At 43.0% G+C, this 14,545-nt stretch overlaps 1 protein-coding gene across 2 annotated transcripts in view; it reads left to right on the top strand.

Annotated features, from left to right (window-relative positions):
* Positions 1 to 14,545, top strand: part of CHD6 (chromodomain helicase DNA binding protein 6) — a 133,435-nt gene that overhangs the window by 68,283 nt on the left and 50,607 nt on the right. Inside the window, exons 16-21 of one of the 2 annotated variants that reach the window (XM_011974956.1) lie at positions 8,012 to 8,176; positions 9,478 to 9,657; positions 10,735 to 10,845; positions 12,520 to 12,722; positions 13,427 to 13,626; positions 14,351 to 14,510. In XM_011974956.1, the coding sequence (XP_011830346.1) occupies positions 8,012 to 8,176; positions 9,478 to 9,657; positions 10,735 to 10,845; positions 12,520 to 12,722; positions 13,427 to 13,626; positions 14,351 to 14,510 (1,019 nt within the window). The remainder of the gene's footprint in view (positions 1 to 8,011; positions 8,177 to 9,477; positions 9,658 to 10,734; positions 10,846 to 12,519; positions 12,723 to 13,426; positions 13,627 to 14,350; positions 14,511 to 14,545) is intronic. The other variant, XM_011974957.1, reaches the window with a different exon arrangement.

A 14,545-nucleotide genomic window follows, 5' to 3' on the forward strand; every position in this document is an offset into this window, starting at 1 on the left:
TGCCAAGTTTTTCCACCATAAAATAACTGTATTTATCTCTAAAAATTAGTATCTTCTGAGTGAATATTTTGAGACTCTTATCCTGGTTTTCATCCTACTTCTGTCCATTAATTTTAGCTTCCATCAATGGTTCTTGCTTTCAGTAAATGATTACCATGGTGTTTAGCTGATGGTAATTTTCTATTCTCATCATTCCTTCTACATTTATTAATAAGAATTCTATTATAACAAAGTTGTCCTTTGTCTCCCATTTATTTATATCAGTATTGACTTGTGGATATTTCTTTTATTTTATAATCCATTACTCTATTTTGTTTTCAAGTTGTTCAGATTTGGCCATTGGTAGCTCCTTCACATTGGCTTCTATGTTTTTTGACATGCTCCCATTGTTTTTTTGAGTGCTTCCTTACTTTCTGGCACCATGAGATGTTCAAGTTCATGTTACATTTTTCCTGCCCCCGCCTTGGAATTGACCATTCTCCAACGATCCTTGCTTGCTTTTACTTGAGAATAGCATTTAGAAACCAAGCTCTGGCTACTAGGTATGCCCACTGCTACTGGAATGTTGTTGCTTCTAGAACCTCTTTGCACATCGAGCTAGGAAGCAGATGTATGCATACTTACGCAAGCACTTACACCACACAGCTATATTTATTCTGTATATCATAGTGAATTTTCTGATTACAGTGCGGCATCACAGCGTTCATTATAGTCTCCTCCTCTTCCTTATTTGTAACTTCTTTCTCTGGCAGGATGAAGCCTGGACCTTGTTATCATAACACGGTATATTTACCCATTTATTTCATCCTAGTATACACATCAAGTAGTTTTAGAATTGCTAACCCATATTTTGTGAAAAATACCTTTACCAGAATATATTGGTCTATAATGGGTTTTGGGCTTTAGTATTACAGTATATAATCAGAATACTATTTGCCAAAGTTGCTTAGTTTAGTTGTTTTCTTCACCACCTGCTTCAGTGTGGTTAAATTAATAGGGGGAAACATCAATTCCTAAAACTCAAAAGCAAAATGAAACAATTGAATCTAGCTGTGTATCAAGTGAATAGCATATAACTCACAGAAAAGGATTATTTCAAGGGTCTTTATTTGATGTTTATACATTTTTATTTCTATATAATTTCATTTTGCAACTCCAGCATACCCTTTATCCAGATTCACCAGCTCTGTTTACATTTTGCCTCATTGACTCTATCATTTTTGCCCTTTCTCACTCTCTCCTTTGTGTCTCTGTCCCTTTCTTTCTCTGAGTACATGTATAGACACCGACATCACTTTTTGACTGGGAGATTTGAGAGTAAGTTGCAGGCACTGTACCCCCTTGTCCCCTAAATACTTTCATTGTGTATTTCACTAAGTACAAGGACTTTCTCTTGTTTATTCACAGTTCAGTTCTCAGAATCAAGAAATAAAAATACTGTTCTCCAATCCACAGTTCATATTCAAGTCTTATCATTTGTTTCAACATATTTTATAGCTGTCATTTCCCCAGTCCAGGATCCAATCCAGGATCACCCATTACCTTTAGCTGTCGTGTCTCTTTAGTCTCCATTAATCTGGATCAGTTCCTCGGTTTTTCTTTTTATTTTATGACCTTCAAGCTTTTGAAGAGTACTGGCCACTTTTTTTGTAGGTTGTCCCTGAGTTTGAATTTGTCTGTATTTCCTCAGGGTTGGATCTAGGTTTAGTACTAACACAGAACTGACACAGCCATCTCAATATATCACATCGGGAATAACATGGTGTCCATTTGTCTGATGATGGTAACTTTGATCACTTAGTACAGTGATGTCTATCAGATTTCTCCACTTATAAAGTTTCTGTTTTTCCCTTTGAAAATAATAAGTAATTTTGGAGAAATAAATTGGAACTGTACCTATTCCTCATCAAAGTATCATCCATTGGTTTTAGCATCCATTGATTATTTTTGGCTGAATCAATCATCACTTTGATGGTTACAAAGTGGTGATTTTCTGTCGCTCTGAACTGGTTAGTTAGCATTCTACTATAAGGAAGAGTGTTCCCTTTTTCTCCCATTTATTTATGTCAATATGAATACATGGGTTCTTTTTTTATGTAGTGAGTTATAATCTGTTACTATCTTTATTTCGATGTTCTGTTCGTATAGTTCTAGACTTAGCCAGTGGAGTCTCTTCAAGCTTTAAGTGTTATTCTCATATGTCTCTCTCATTCATTGAGTACTTTCTTACATCTGACACAGTAATATGTTTCAGACTTATCCTACACTTTCTCTACCACAGCCCTAGCTACAGTTAACCATTTCTCTAGCACACTGTGGCTCTGTTGTATAGAGAATGGTTTTTAGTAATCAAGATTCAGGAGTTAGGTGCATTCATTGCTACTGCAATGATGTTTCTTCTAGGCCCTCCCAGTGGACATAGCTGGAATACACACAGAAAGAGAGACTATAAATATGCATATGTGTAAATATATGCATTAATTTGTATATGTGTGTATACACACAAGTGCATACATAAACATGCATATCCATATCTATTTCTGTACCTTTATGTGTATGTATGTGTGTGTGTAAATATACATGTACACCTAACCATGAGTTAACACTGATACCTCCAGTTCATTCTAGCAACACAGATTTTGTTTTCCTCCTTTCCGTATTTATAATTTCCTTCTCCAACAGTGAAAGCCCTTACTTTTGCTACCGCCAGTATCTTTACTCATTTGCTGAATCCTAGATTAAACAGAAAGTAGTTTGAGGATTGCTAACCTTGCAACTATAGAAAAGAAACCTACTTTCAAGTGTGTATTTAAAACACTATACATACTTAGCAGGATATAACCCTAAGTGGCTGGGGGAGAGAAAATCTTGCATGTTTTTGGTAATTATGTTTTAAATGAGTTGTAATGGTATTGGTTTTCTGAAAATGTTATATTATGGGACAAATCAAATGAGTGCTGATATTGGTGTGGTTGAAAATTGAGTTTTTCAACATGGTTAAAGAAATACAAATGTGAGGTTGATGAAACTAAAATCCCTCAATCATAATTTGAACTAAAAATATCAGTATGACCTCATGATGTATTTTGTTTTATATATGCATATGTTTATATACACTGTGCACACACAAACACTTCCTATATTTGCCCACTGAGTAGGCCCTGGAAACCATGACCATCCCTAGTAGCAGGGATCACCCCTAGGACATCCAGATTGTTTTCTGTAAGTTTTCTGCTCCTATCTATGACTAGACTGTTTCTCAGCCACTTGCCCTGCAGCCTGGCAAGAGAGAGGAAAAATTAGCTATTCCCATACTATGAAGACCTTTGCTCTGGTCTTCCTGGTGACTCTGCTGTGCACAGAGAGCCCAGGGTCTGTTGTGCTGCCTATGCTTGGTGGCCTCACACATAAACCCTTGCCTGCCAGCTATGTGCTCCTTCCTCAGTGGGGTCTGGATCTCCCAGGAAGTGACCAGCATTGTTGAGTCTAAGAAAGTTATAGTGGAGAACAAGTTCAGCCCTCCCTCATGCCCCAAGAACAACTTGGTAAACCAGGATGTATTGGTTGATTTTCACACTGCTGATAAAGAAATACCAGAGACTGGGAAGAAAAAGAAGTTTAATTGGACATACAGTTCCACATGGATGGGGAGGACTCAGAATCATGGTGGGAGGCAAAAGGCTCTTCTTACGTGGAAGCAGCAAGAGAAAATGAGGAAGAAGCAAAAGCAGAAACCCCTGATGAGCACATCAGATCTCATGAGACTCATTAACTATCATGAGAATAGCATGGAAAAGACCAGCCCCCATGATTCAATTACCTCCCCCCTGGGTCCCTCCCACAATGTGGGAATTCTGGGAGATACAATTCAAGTTGATATTTGGATGGGGACACAGCCAAACCATATCGCTCTGCCCCTGGCCCCTTCAAATTTCATGTCTTCACATTTCAAAATCAATCATGCCTTCCCAACAGTCCCCCAAAGTCTTAACTCATTCAGCATTAACCCAGAAGTCTGCCGTCCAAAGTCTCATCTGAGACAAGGCAAGTCCCTTCTGCCTATGAGCCTGCAAAATCAAAAGCAAGCCAGTTACTTCCTAGATATGATTTGGATACAGTTATTGGGTAAATACAGCCATTCCAAATGGGATTAATTGGCCAAAACAAAGGGGGCCCATGCAAGTCTGATATCCACCAGAGCAGTCGAATTTTAAGGCTCCAAAATGATCTCCTTTGACTTCAGGTCTCTCATTCAGGTCATGCTGATGCAAGAGGTGGGTTCTTGTTGTCTTGTGCAGCTCCACCCCTGTGCCTTTGCAGGGTACAGCCTCCCTCCCAGCAGCTTTCATGGGCTGGCGTTGAGTGTCTGTGGCTTTTCCAGGCACACAGTGCAAACTGTCAGTGGATCTGCAGTTCTGGGGCCTGAAGGATGGTACCCCTCTTCTCACAGCCCACTAGCCAGTGACCCAGTAGGGACTCTGTGTGGGGGCTCCAACCCCACATTTCCCTTCTGCACTGCTCTAGCAGAGGTTCTCCATGACGGCCCCGCCCCTGCAGCAAACTTTTGCCTGGACATCCAGGCGTTTGCATACATCTGAAATCTAGGTGGAGGTTCCCAAACCTCAATTGTTGACTTCTGTGACCCTCAGGCTCAACACCATGTGGAAACTGCCAAGGTTTGGTGCTTTCACCCTCTGAAACCACAGCCTGAGCTGTGCGTTGGCCCCTTTCAGCCACGGCTGGAACAGCTGGGACAAGGCAACAAGTCCCTAGGCTGCACACAGCACAGGGACCCTGGGCCCAGCCCACAAAACTACTTTTTCCTCTTAGGCCTCCAAGCCTGTGATGGGAGGGGCTGCCATGAAGGTCTCTGACATGGCCTGAAGACATTTTCCCCATGCTCTTGGGGGTTAACATTAGGCTTCTTGTTACTTGTGCAAATTTCTGTAGCCAGCTTGAATTTCTTCCCAGAAAATTGACATTTCTTTTCTATTGCATAGGCTGCAAATTTTCCAAACTTTTATTCTTTCCTTCCCTTATAAAACTGAATATTTTTAACAGATCCCAGGTCACCCCTTGAACACTTTACTGCTTAGAAATTTCTCCCACCAGATACCCTAAATCATCTTTCTTAAGTTCAAAGTTCTGCAAATCTCTAGGGCAGGGGCTAAATGCCACCGGTCTCATTTCTTAAACGTAACAAAAGTCACATTTGCTCCAGTTCCCAGCAAGTTCCTCATCTCCATCTGAGACCACTTCAGCCTGGACTCTGTGTGGCGGCTCTGACCCCATGTTTCCCTTCTGCACTGCTCTAGCGAAGGTTCTCTATGAGGGCCCCACCCCTGCAGCAGACTTTTGCCTGGACATCCAGGCATTTGCATACATCTGAAATCTAGGTGGAGGTACCCAAACCTCAGTTCCTGACTTCTGTGACCCTCAGGCTCAACATCATGTGGAAGCTGCCAAGGTCTGGCGCTTTCACCCTCTGAAACCATTCCATATCTCTGTCAGCATTTTGGGCAAAGCCATTCAACAAGTCTGTAGGAGGTTCCAAGCTTCCCCACATTTTCTTATCTTCTTCTGAACCTTCCAAACTACTCTTCCAACCTCTGCCTGTTACCCAGTTTCAAAGTCACTTCCACATTTTTGGGTATCTTTTCAGCAATGCCCTGCTCTACTGGTACCAATTTACTGTATTAGCTGATAAAGGTATATCCAAAACTGGAAACAAAAAAAGGTTTAATTGGACTTACAGTTTCACATGACTGGGGAGGCCTGAGAATCATGGCAAGAGGCGAAAGGCTCTTCTTATGTGGCGGTGGCAAGAGAAAAATGAGGAAGAAGCAAAAGTGGAAATCCCTGATAAAGACATCAGATCTTATTAACTATCACAAGAATAGCACTAGAAAGACTGGCCCCTGTGATTCAGTTACCTCCCCGCTGGCTCCCTTCCACAACACATGGGAATTCTGGGAGACAAATTCAAGTTGAGATTTAGATGGTGACACAGCCAAACCGTATCACAGGATATGCAAATTTTGGGCACCAAGATGAACTTCAGGCTTTCTTATTGCAAGGAGGACCTCTGTAACACAGTGGACCAAGTGGTAGGAGGTGCCTGGGATCCACCCTGCTCTAATGGTATTTTCCTCTACGCCCCAGTGGCCTCTTTTCTGTCCCAGTACTTACTGGGCTTCTTAGTCTTTGGGTCACTTTAGTACTGAATTATAGGAATTCTGGTGTCATTTTCAGCCATGAGGTTAGGGAAAGAATGTGGGCAGGGTATGGATGGAGGTTTCCATATCCAGGGATTCTAGCACTGGGTGAGCCCCTTATGCACAAACATAGAATTCCTGCTTAGACTTACCCCTTTCACTGGGTCCAGTAACTTCAAATCCAACTCAAACAGCCTGGCCTCAGACATGGGGGACGCCCATTGCTTGCAATTCTGGACTCCAGGATCAAGATCATGTGGCAGGAGCAGAAGTACAAGGCTCCAGTCTTGCTCTGCCACTAACTCACAGAGGAGCAAGGGCCACATTTCTTACTGCTCTGGGCCAAGATAAGGAAGGGCCCTGGGTGTCCAGTGATACCCGCAGGGCTCACTCACATGGCATGCCACCTCTTCCTCTCGGTGTCAGTAATCACCCCTCTGCTTGCTTACTCAGGGGGGAAAAACATTTCCACTAAAAGAAACTAGGACTCCTGGAAACAAAATGGCTGAAGCCAGGTCTGGACAGGAAATGTATAAGAGGAATGTAGAATATGTTGAAAGCAAGGGAACTATCAAAAGACTACTAGTCTTTGATATAACATACAAACATGAATGTACACATATCCATACCTATTTCTTTATCTATGTATGTGTATGTATATGTGTGTATATATACATATACACCTAACCATGAGTTCATACTGATACCTTCAGTCCATTCAAATACCACAGAGTTGATTCTCATCTTCGTTTTTTCCACATTTGAGTAGGTCATGTTGAAGGAACTCAGGAGCCAACTTAGTGAGGCTCCTAGGGGCCAAATGTAAACAGCAATAAGAATAATAACTGCAGTGCAGTAAAACATGGCAGATATATTTAAATGCGTGCCTTCATTGTATCCCATAAAGAAGTAATAAAAAAAATTTCATTACTCACTTTTTGGGATGTTATTTTGGAAACTGATTACATAAAGAGAAAGAATCAAATATTTAGCTTGCCCCGCCTATATGAACTGTACATTAGGGTAACCCCTGATGAATTAACAGATCTAGGCAATGATCATCAATTCAAAAGAAAGATGACCAGATACCATGTGCCTCTTGATGGATATTCAGATGCTCAAATCCTAAGCTGATCAAGTTCCAAGGTAGAACTCCTAGTTCAGAGAAAATACAGGGAATAAAGGTACCTGTTCAGTGACACAGCAGAAATGTAGTTGTTTTTAAGTGTGGCAAATGATAATATATATTTTATAAGAGTTTGTATCTTTAGAAATGTGTATTGAAATATGTAAGGATGAAACAGTATCATGCTTAGGATTTACTTCGTAACAATCTGGGAGGGTGGAGTGTGGTAAAAATAAACAAGATTGTCCCTAAGAGGTCATTACACTGTCCTGTATTTTTGTCTATGTTTGAAAATTTCAGTAGCAAATTTTTAAAAATAAACTTTCAGTGCTACCAGCTCCGAAGCATATCTTCCAAGAGGACAGGACAGCATCCTGGGAATGTGTGCCACTCACAAGGTGCCTTGCACAGACCACAGCGGGGCGGGGGCACAGGATGGGACACCATGTCCTTCTCGTTGCTTTATCCCTGGCACACAGTAGTCAGTACACAATGAGAAAAGAAATGAATGGCCACGGAGGTGGCAGTCAACCTTTGGAATCAGTCCCGTTACTTGTGACCGAGAGCTGGCCACTCACACCACATGACATGTAAGCACTCCCCTATTTCCAGGGCTGCTGCCGTTTTATATATATGGTGACGTGATGTATATGACCCTCCTTCTTCCCAGGCTCAGGCCCGATGTCACCGCATAGGCCAGAGCAAAGCCGTGAAGGTGTATCGCCTCATCACTCGAAATTCCTACGAACGCGAGATGTTTGACAAGGCCAGCCTAAAGCTGGGTCTGGACAAGGCTGTTCTTCAGGACATCAACCGAAAGGGCGGCACCAATGGGGTGAGTGTGATGGGCCTACTCTGGAGTCTTAAGGAGCATTGGTCGCACAGCCCAGGCGGGCTTCTCTTACGGCTGTTTCAGGGTTCACTTTCGCTGCATTGAGCCAGCCCTCACATCATTATTGGGTAATTCCCTACAACCAGGCATGATTCAGAGTCAGGTCTCTGTGTTTTCTAGGTGGTTAAAGAAAATCTGTAGAAGCAGTTATGAGGTAGGATTGCCCAGCTTGGTGTAACATTTCAGTAAACAGTGTTTAACTGTGCCCATTAGAAGCTAGTGGATCTTAACATTGTATTTGTATAATTAAAAAAAAAAAAAAAATTAAAAAAAAAAACCTTGAATTTGTTACTGTGCCTTATGTCATACCTCAGACTTTGAGCTTTAAGAGTGTACTCAGCCCCTAACAGTGCTCGGCGTATTAGAAACATAAAGTGCGGGATGGTCAGTAAACAAATGAATAAATTAGCAGCTTAAAATAAGGCAGTTAAAGTATTTTTCCCCCTCTGGGGGCATAAGAATTGCAGCTAAGATTCTTAAATTGTCTTAAAGTATAGGCAGAGAAAGCAGAATATCTCCTTAATCTCTGGGTTCAGGGCATCAAAGATTGGATCCTTAAACCTTCTAAATGAGTTGTCTTTAGTCCAGCTGTTCCATATCCTCTTGGCTATGCATATGTTACTAAGTATAATACTTCAAGTTAGTCATGCAGAGAGTCATGGAATTCTCTCTTGTGATTGATATAAAGAGAACCAGATTCTTAATTAGAACCAGAAAAGGGTGTTTGGAACCCCATTTCCTGTTTTCCTCAAGAGTTGAGAAGATCACATTTGTCATGGGATCTTTTTTTTTTTTTTAGTTGAGAAATGACATCATTTACAATACTAATATACGTATTTATTTAATAATGAATAAATCATTGTTCTGCTTGTTTGGTACATCTGGAAGTTTTTAAAGATACAGGCTTTAACTAAAATATAAAGATGTCAAAAATACCATCTTCAATGGTGCATAGTTGTAGTGGCTTGTGACATTTGATAATAACCAACGTCCTGAAGAATGTTAGGGACCTTGGATCATGTGCTTGGCTTTATTTCAGAGCTGCCTATAGAGGACTGTCTGCCTGCCCTCCCCAGAGTATCGCATCTGGGTTTTCACTAGCTGAAGTTTGTTGCCCACGTCCTTTGTTCTTCTGACATGCAGTTCGTGGAGGAACTATGCACTGAACCACAAAAACCAGATTTGAGGCTGTTTTTCTTCTATACATTTTCCACTTTGTGAGTAGCCTTTGGTGACCTGTCCAGGTACAGCAGCTCTCAAAAATGGAGGTGGAGGACCTACTCCGGAAAGGTGCTTATGGAGCCTTAATGGACGAAGAAGATGAAGGTTCCAAGTTCTGTGAAGAAGACATAGACCAGATTCTGCAGAGGAGAACGCACACCATCACTATCCAGTCTGAGGGGAAAGGGTCCACTTTTGCCAAGGTACAGGGCCTTCTCTCCAGAGCTGTTGGGGGTGGGAGAGAAAAAAAAAATGTTTATTCTCTGAAACCCATTAGCAGGGCTTCTCTTTCTCTGAATGCAAATCCTAGAAATTGGCTGCACATTTAGTCTGTGTGCCTATCTAAAGATATAGATCCTTAGAGGAGGAAGGAAGTCTGAATAGGGAGTCAGGGGCTATACAAAGAAAATACCACTCCTCATCTTTGAGAGCTGATCTTTAACAGACAGAATAAACACTCCTATTCCCAGTTGGCTCTATTTGCAAGGACTGCTCTGAAACCTTCCAGTGGACATCTTGATTTCCTTATAGACCACTTCTTGATCACCAATAGAGAGTGGAAGCTCCAGTGAACACTCCATTCCCCAAACTCAAGCAATTAGTTTGTTTATTTAATGGGAAAGAGATTTTACTTAAAATTCCCAGCTTCTAGTCTGGGTGCCTCTTTTCTCCGCTGTTGAGGCCACTGGATTTAAAACTTAGCAGATCACTCTCAGGTTTCCATAGCCACAGCCACTACTGAGTCCTGTGAGAGCTTTGTGACCTGTTTGATTAAATCTCCTGTTTGGTGACACCTGGAAGTTTTTTAGTGGGATGTTCTGTGTTTTATAAGGAGAATATGGGTGAACGATCCCTTGTCTCTACACCTCATACTGCCCAGCCCAGTACCTTTTCCATAGCAGACATTTGGTAACTGTTGCACTGAAAAAAAATCTAGAAAAGTTTTAAGAGTTAACTCTTTCATAGGGAACTAGACACCAAGTGGCACATTGCCATTGTCTTCCAGGGTTTGCCTTCCTGCTACCAAGCTTAAGCTCCAAAAAAAATGATCCTTTCAGTTGAAATTGTAATTTGCTCACCCAATCTTTAAAATAAAAGGAAAAAAAAAAAAAGAATAACCTTGAGATTTTCACATTCATTTTGGAAGCCCTGATAAGAGTTTGATTTTGAATGCAAATAGATAATATACTTAGGTTTCTCCTGTATTTGAAGTAACACTGGTGTTTTATTAGTTTGTACTGTGTTCAAGCACAGTTTATTAATTCTTGTCTTCTTCACAGGCTAGCTTTGTGGCTTCAGGAAACAGAACAGATATTTCCTTAGATGATCCTAACTTTTGGCAGAAATGGGCTAAAATAGCTGAACTGGACACTGAAGCAAAGAATGAAAAGGTACAGCATAATAATATTTTATGCCATGGAACATTCACTTATGTCATACATGATAGTAAATTCCTACACAGCTCAAGTCATTATTTACTCTTGAGTCTTGGTTCTTAAATGATATTTGTACCATACTTAAAATATGCCTGGCGCATAGACAACACTCAGTAAATCTTAACTGTTGTCATTTTTAAATGGCCATTCAGTCTGTTGGGCACCTGGGAAATTAGATGAAGGCAATTAGAACTGGAACCGGACACAGGGTCAAGTTCAGGCCTCTGTCTCAAGCCAACATTCTGTCCCTTGCATGTGACTATTTTATTTCTATTTCAACACTTCCTGTGAGAGAAACTTCACACATAATAGGAAGAAGGAAAAAGCATGACAAAAGTTTGTTGGCTTTGCCTCCATTCTTTCAGTGTCTCATGTTTTCTTAATTCTAAACATGAGAAAGAGAATGGACTTTGGAGTGAAACCAGAGTATGCCTTTGGATGAAGTACTTGACCCCCACTGAGATTAGTAGAAGAGGAGTTGGTGAGGCCCACACTGTGGGGTTACAAGGTAGCATTTGTGGATATAACTGGCACCAGTGCCCAGCCCACTGTGAGGCACCTGTTAAATGTTGGTTTCCCTTCCTTCATCTCTGACCCTGTCACCTCACTTCAGCATGAGTGTCTTCTCAGGTAAGTATTGAACTCTCATGGTTCCACAGACCCAGGAGACAGTCCCTCCTTGTAGCTAGCTAATTCAGTAACCAGCACCCAACCAGAACCACCACAGGTTGCTTAATCCACCCTCTTTTCTCCTATAAATAGAAATGCTGATTTTCTTCGTTTAAGAAGATCCTACAGTCCCCTTTAGTAACCTGTTCTAAGTGTTTCACAGTGTCACAATCAAGAAACTACTGTGTGTGCAGGACATTGGGTCCAAGCCGGGGAAGAAAGCACTGTGGCTCTGTAGCCAGGCAGAAGCAATTGGAGCCTTCTTTGTTGGGAAGCACAGTGATCAAAGCAGGGATAACACTGGACATTTGTTATCTGGGCTGTGTGGAGTACTCAGGAAGTTAGCCTGGCTTAGAAAAGAGGTATAGGGAGAAGGAGTGAGGAGCAGGAAGCAATGGAGACTATAGAAGACACATGGCCAGGGGAGCCATCAGAATGACCGAGGCTCCTGAGCTGGAGATGGTATTTTCAGTGAAAGGCAAAGGGTTAGTGGATAGAACCAGTTGAAGGCAGATAAATATGCGTTTGTCTTCAGAAAGTTGCTGAGCAGATGGAATTCTCTGGCTTGTCTTGTCTCCAGAGTGCAGACTGCTCTCTGCATGCTGGGCAGAACAGCTGGGTCTTCACCACTCCAGGCTTTCTTAGCAAGAGCTGACCACCACTTTGGTCACTGGGGGGGGCCTTGCCTGCCCACACCCCGGGTAGAATGACTACAGAAAGAACAGATGGTGACAAGTAGCACTGGGGGTCAGGGAGCACGCCAACTTGAGCAAGTCCCAGAGAATCCTGTCTGCTTGTCCTGTGGTCATGGAGACAGCAGGTGTGCTGGGAAGAGCCCTTCGTGCTGGAGGATGAGACGGGCATAGTTCTATCCCAAATGTGTCCTGGGGATACACTTATGCATTGTGATAGGAGTAGAGAAAAGAGGACTTTCTTCCCAGTAGTCCTCTCCATTTCTAGGAAAGCTTAGTGATTGACCGACCTCGCGTGAGAAAGCAGACCAAACACTACAACTCGTTTGAGGAAGACGAGCTCATGGAGTTTTCAGAGTTAGACAGCGACTCAGATGAAAGGCCTACGAGATCCAGGCGCCTCAATGACAAAGCCAGGCGCTACCTCCGAGCGGAGTGCTTCCGGGTAGAGAAGAACCTGCTCATCTTTGGGTGGGTATTGGCTCTGCTTGGTTTTGTTGTTGTTGTTGTTTGTTACCCTCTGTTTTTCAGTCCCCAAGATTTGTCTAGGATGTCTCTCCAGTCACCTTTGGGATTATAGGGCAGAGGGGGATCTGTTGGAGCAAGAGAGAACCATGCCTTCTGCCCAGAATCCCTCAGTCACCATATGCTCTGCAACCACAATGCAGACATGCCATGGTTTTCTCATATGCCTGTCACAGCAAATCTCTGGTACTAATTTGCTGTCTGGTACTGATTTCCTGCTTCCCCCCAGCCCCCAAGGATATATGAGGAGTCCACACAACAGATGTTATACTCAAGGCATGATTCGTGCGGGGCTTTGACTCTGGTAGAAATCAAAGGTTCAGCTTCTGTGAGCTCATCATTGCTTTTGAATAATGCTGCTGGACTCTTTAATTCCAAATTTATTCCCTGCTCCCAGTATTTTGGTCCCTCCGTGTTTAACATTGTAGTGGCCATATGAAGTTCTCAGTGTCCAACATCCACCTTAGTGATATTTAGTGTGCTACAGTCAGGTGGTCCTCAAAGGCCTTTCAGGACAAAGCCCTTGGGATGATTAACAGACCTACAGAGAACAAAAGCATGTATGGCTCTTGTTTCTTCTCCTGTGGGGAAGCTGCATGCATGGCCTGGCCCATCCTCCCTCCAACACCTGTCTGTATGTCCACTGTCAGCTGGGGCCGGTGGAAGGACATCCTGACTCATGGCCGATTCAAATGGCATCTGAACGAGAAGGACATGGAGATGATTTGCCGTGCCCTCCTGGTGTACTGTGTCAAGCATTATAAGGGGGACGAGAAGATCAAGAGTTTCATTTGGGAACTGATCACACCTACCAAAGACGGGCAAGCCCAGACCCTCCAGAACCACTCAGGTGAGAGGTGGCAGGGCCACACCTAAGAAGCACAGATTCCCATGCACTTCGTTCCCTCTTCCTCTGCGGGGCCGTGTTGCTGTGCTTTGGGAGACTTCTCTTTCTCAGGTGTTTTTCAGAATGTTACCAGTGGGAAAAGATGTTGCTTTCAGTTCTGCCTCAGAATCTCCCAGTGTTACCTGTGATATTTTGTTTAAGTACAACTGGGCCCTCTTAAAGTTTCCCACATCCGGTCCTGCCCACTAACCTGAATCTCACATGGGATCCCCCTCTGAAGTAGGGATGCACACCCAGTGCTCTCTGACTTGCCTTCTGCATTTCACCATCCTGTCCCTGTCCCACCTCTGTCTGTGCCTTTTCTTGTGCCACACTCCTTCTTCCCTGTCCTTGGTTAAGGCTCCCCTTGAAGTTTCAAGTCAATTACTCCTTTTCTCCCAGCGAGGTTGTAGTTCCCAAAGGGCACAGGTTATGTTACACCTTTCTTAATCCTCACAGGGTACTTGGATTCTTACTGACAGACTAAGTGGTCCCGGAGTTTGTTTACTAAGGAGGAGACCAAGTGCATGGCCTTCCCACCACCACCACCTATGGGCTAAGGAGTAGGGTCTGCTATCCAGACCACAGCCCAACTCTGTTCTAACAAACCCCAGTCCAGCTCTGTTCTAAAACTCGTGTTTAACCCCCCTTGGCTATCCACTTGCCCTATGCTCTCTTTCTGTTTCAGGCTTGTCTGCCCCAGTCCCTAGAGGGAGGAAGGGGAAGAAGACGAAGAACCAGCTGCTAATCCCAGAGTTAAAGGATGCAGATTGGCTGGCCACCTGCAACCCCGAGGTGGTCTTGCATGATGACGGCTATAAGAAACATCTCAAACAGCACTGCAACAAGTGAGTGTCCCTCCTCCCATACCCTGTTGGCAGCC

This window comes from Mandrillus leucophaeus, unplaced genomic scaffold (genome assembly GCF_000951045.1).
Source record: "Mandrillus leucophaeus isolate KB7577 unplaced genomic scaffold, Mleu.le_1.0 Scaffold150, whole genome shotgun sequence".
NCBI classification, from domain to species: domain Eukaryota; kingdom Metazoa; phylum Chordata; class Mammalia; order Primates; family Cercopithecidae; genus Mandrillus; species Mandrillus leucophaeus.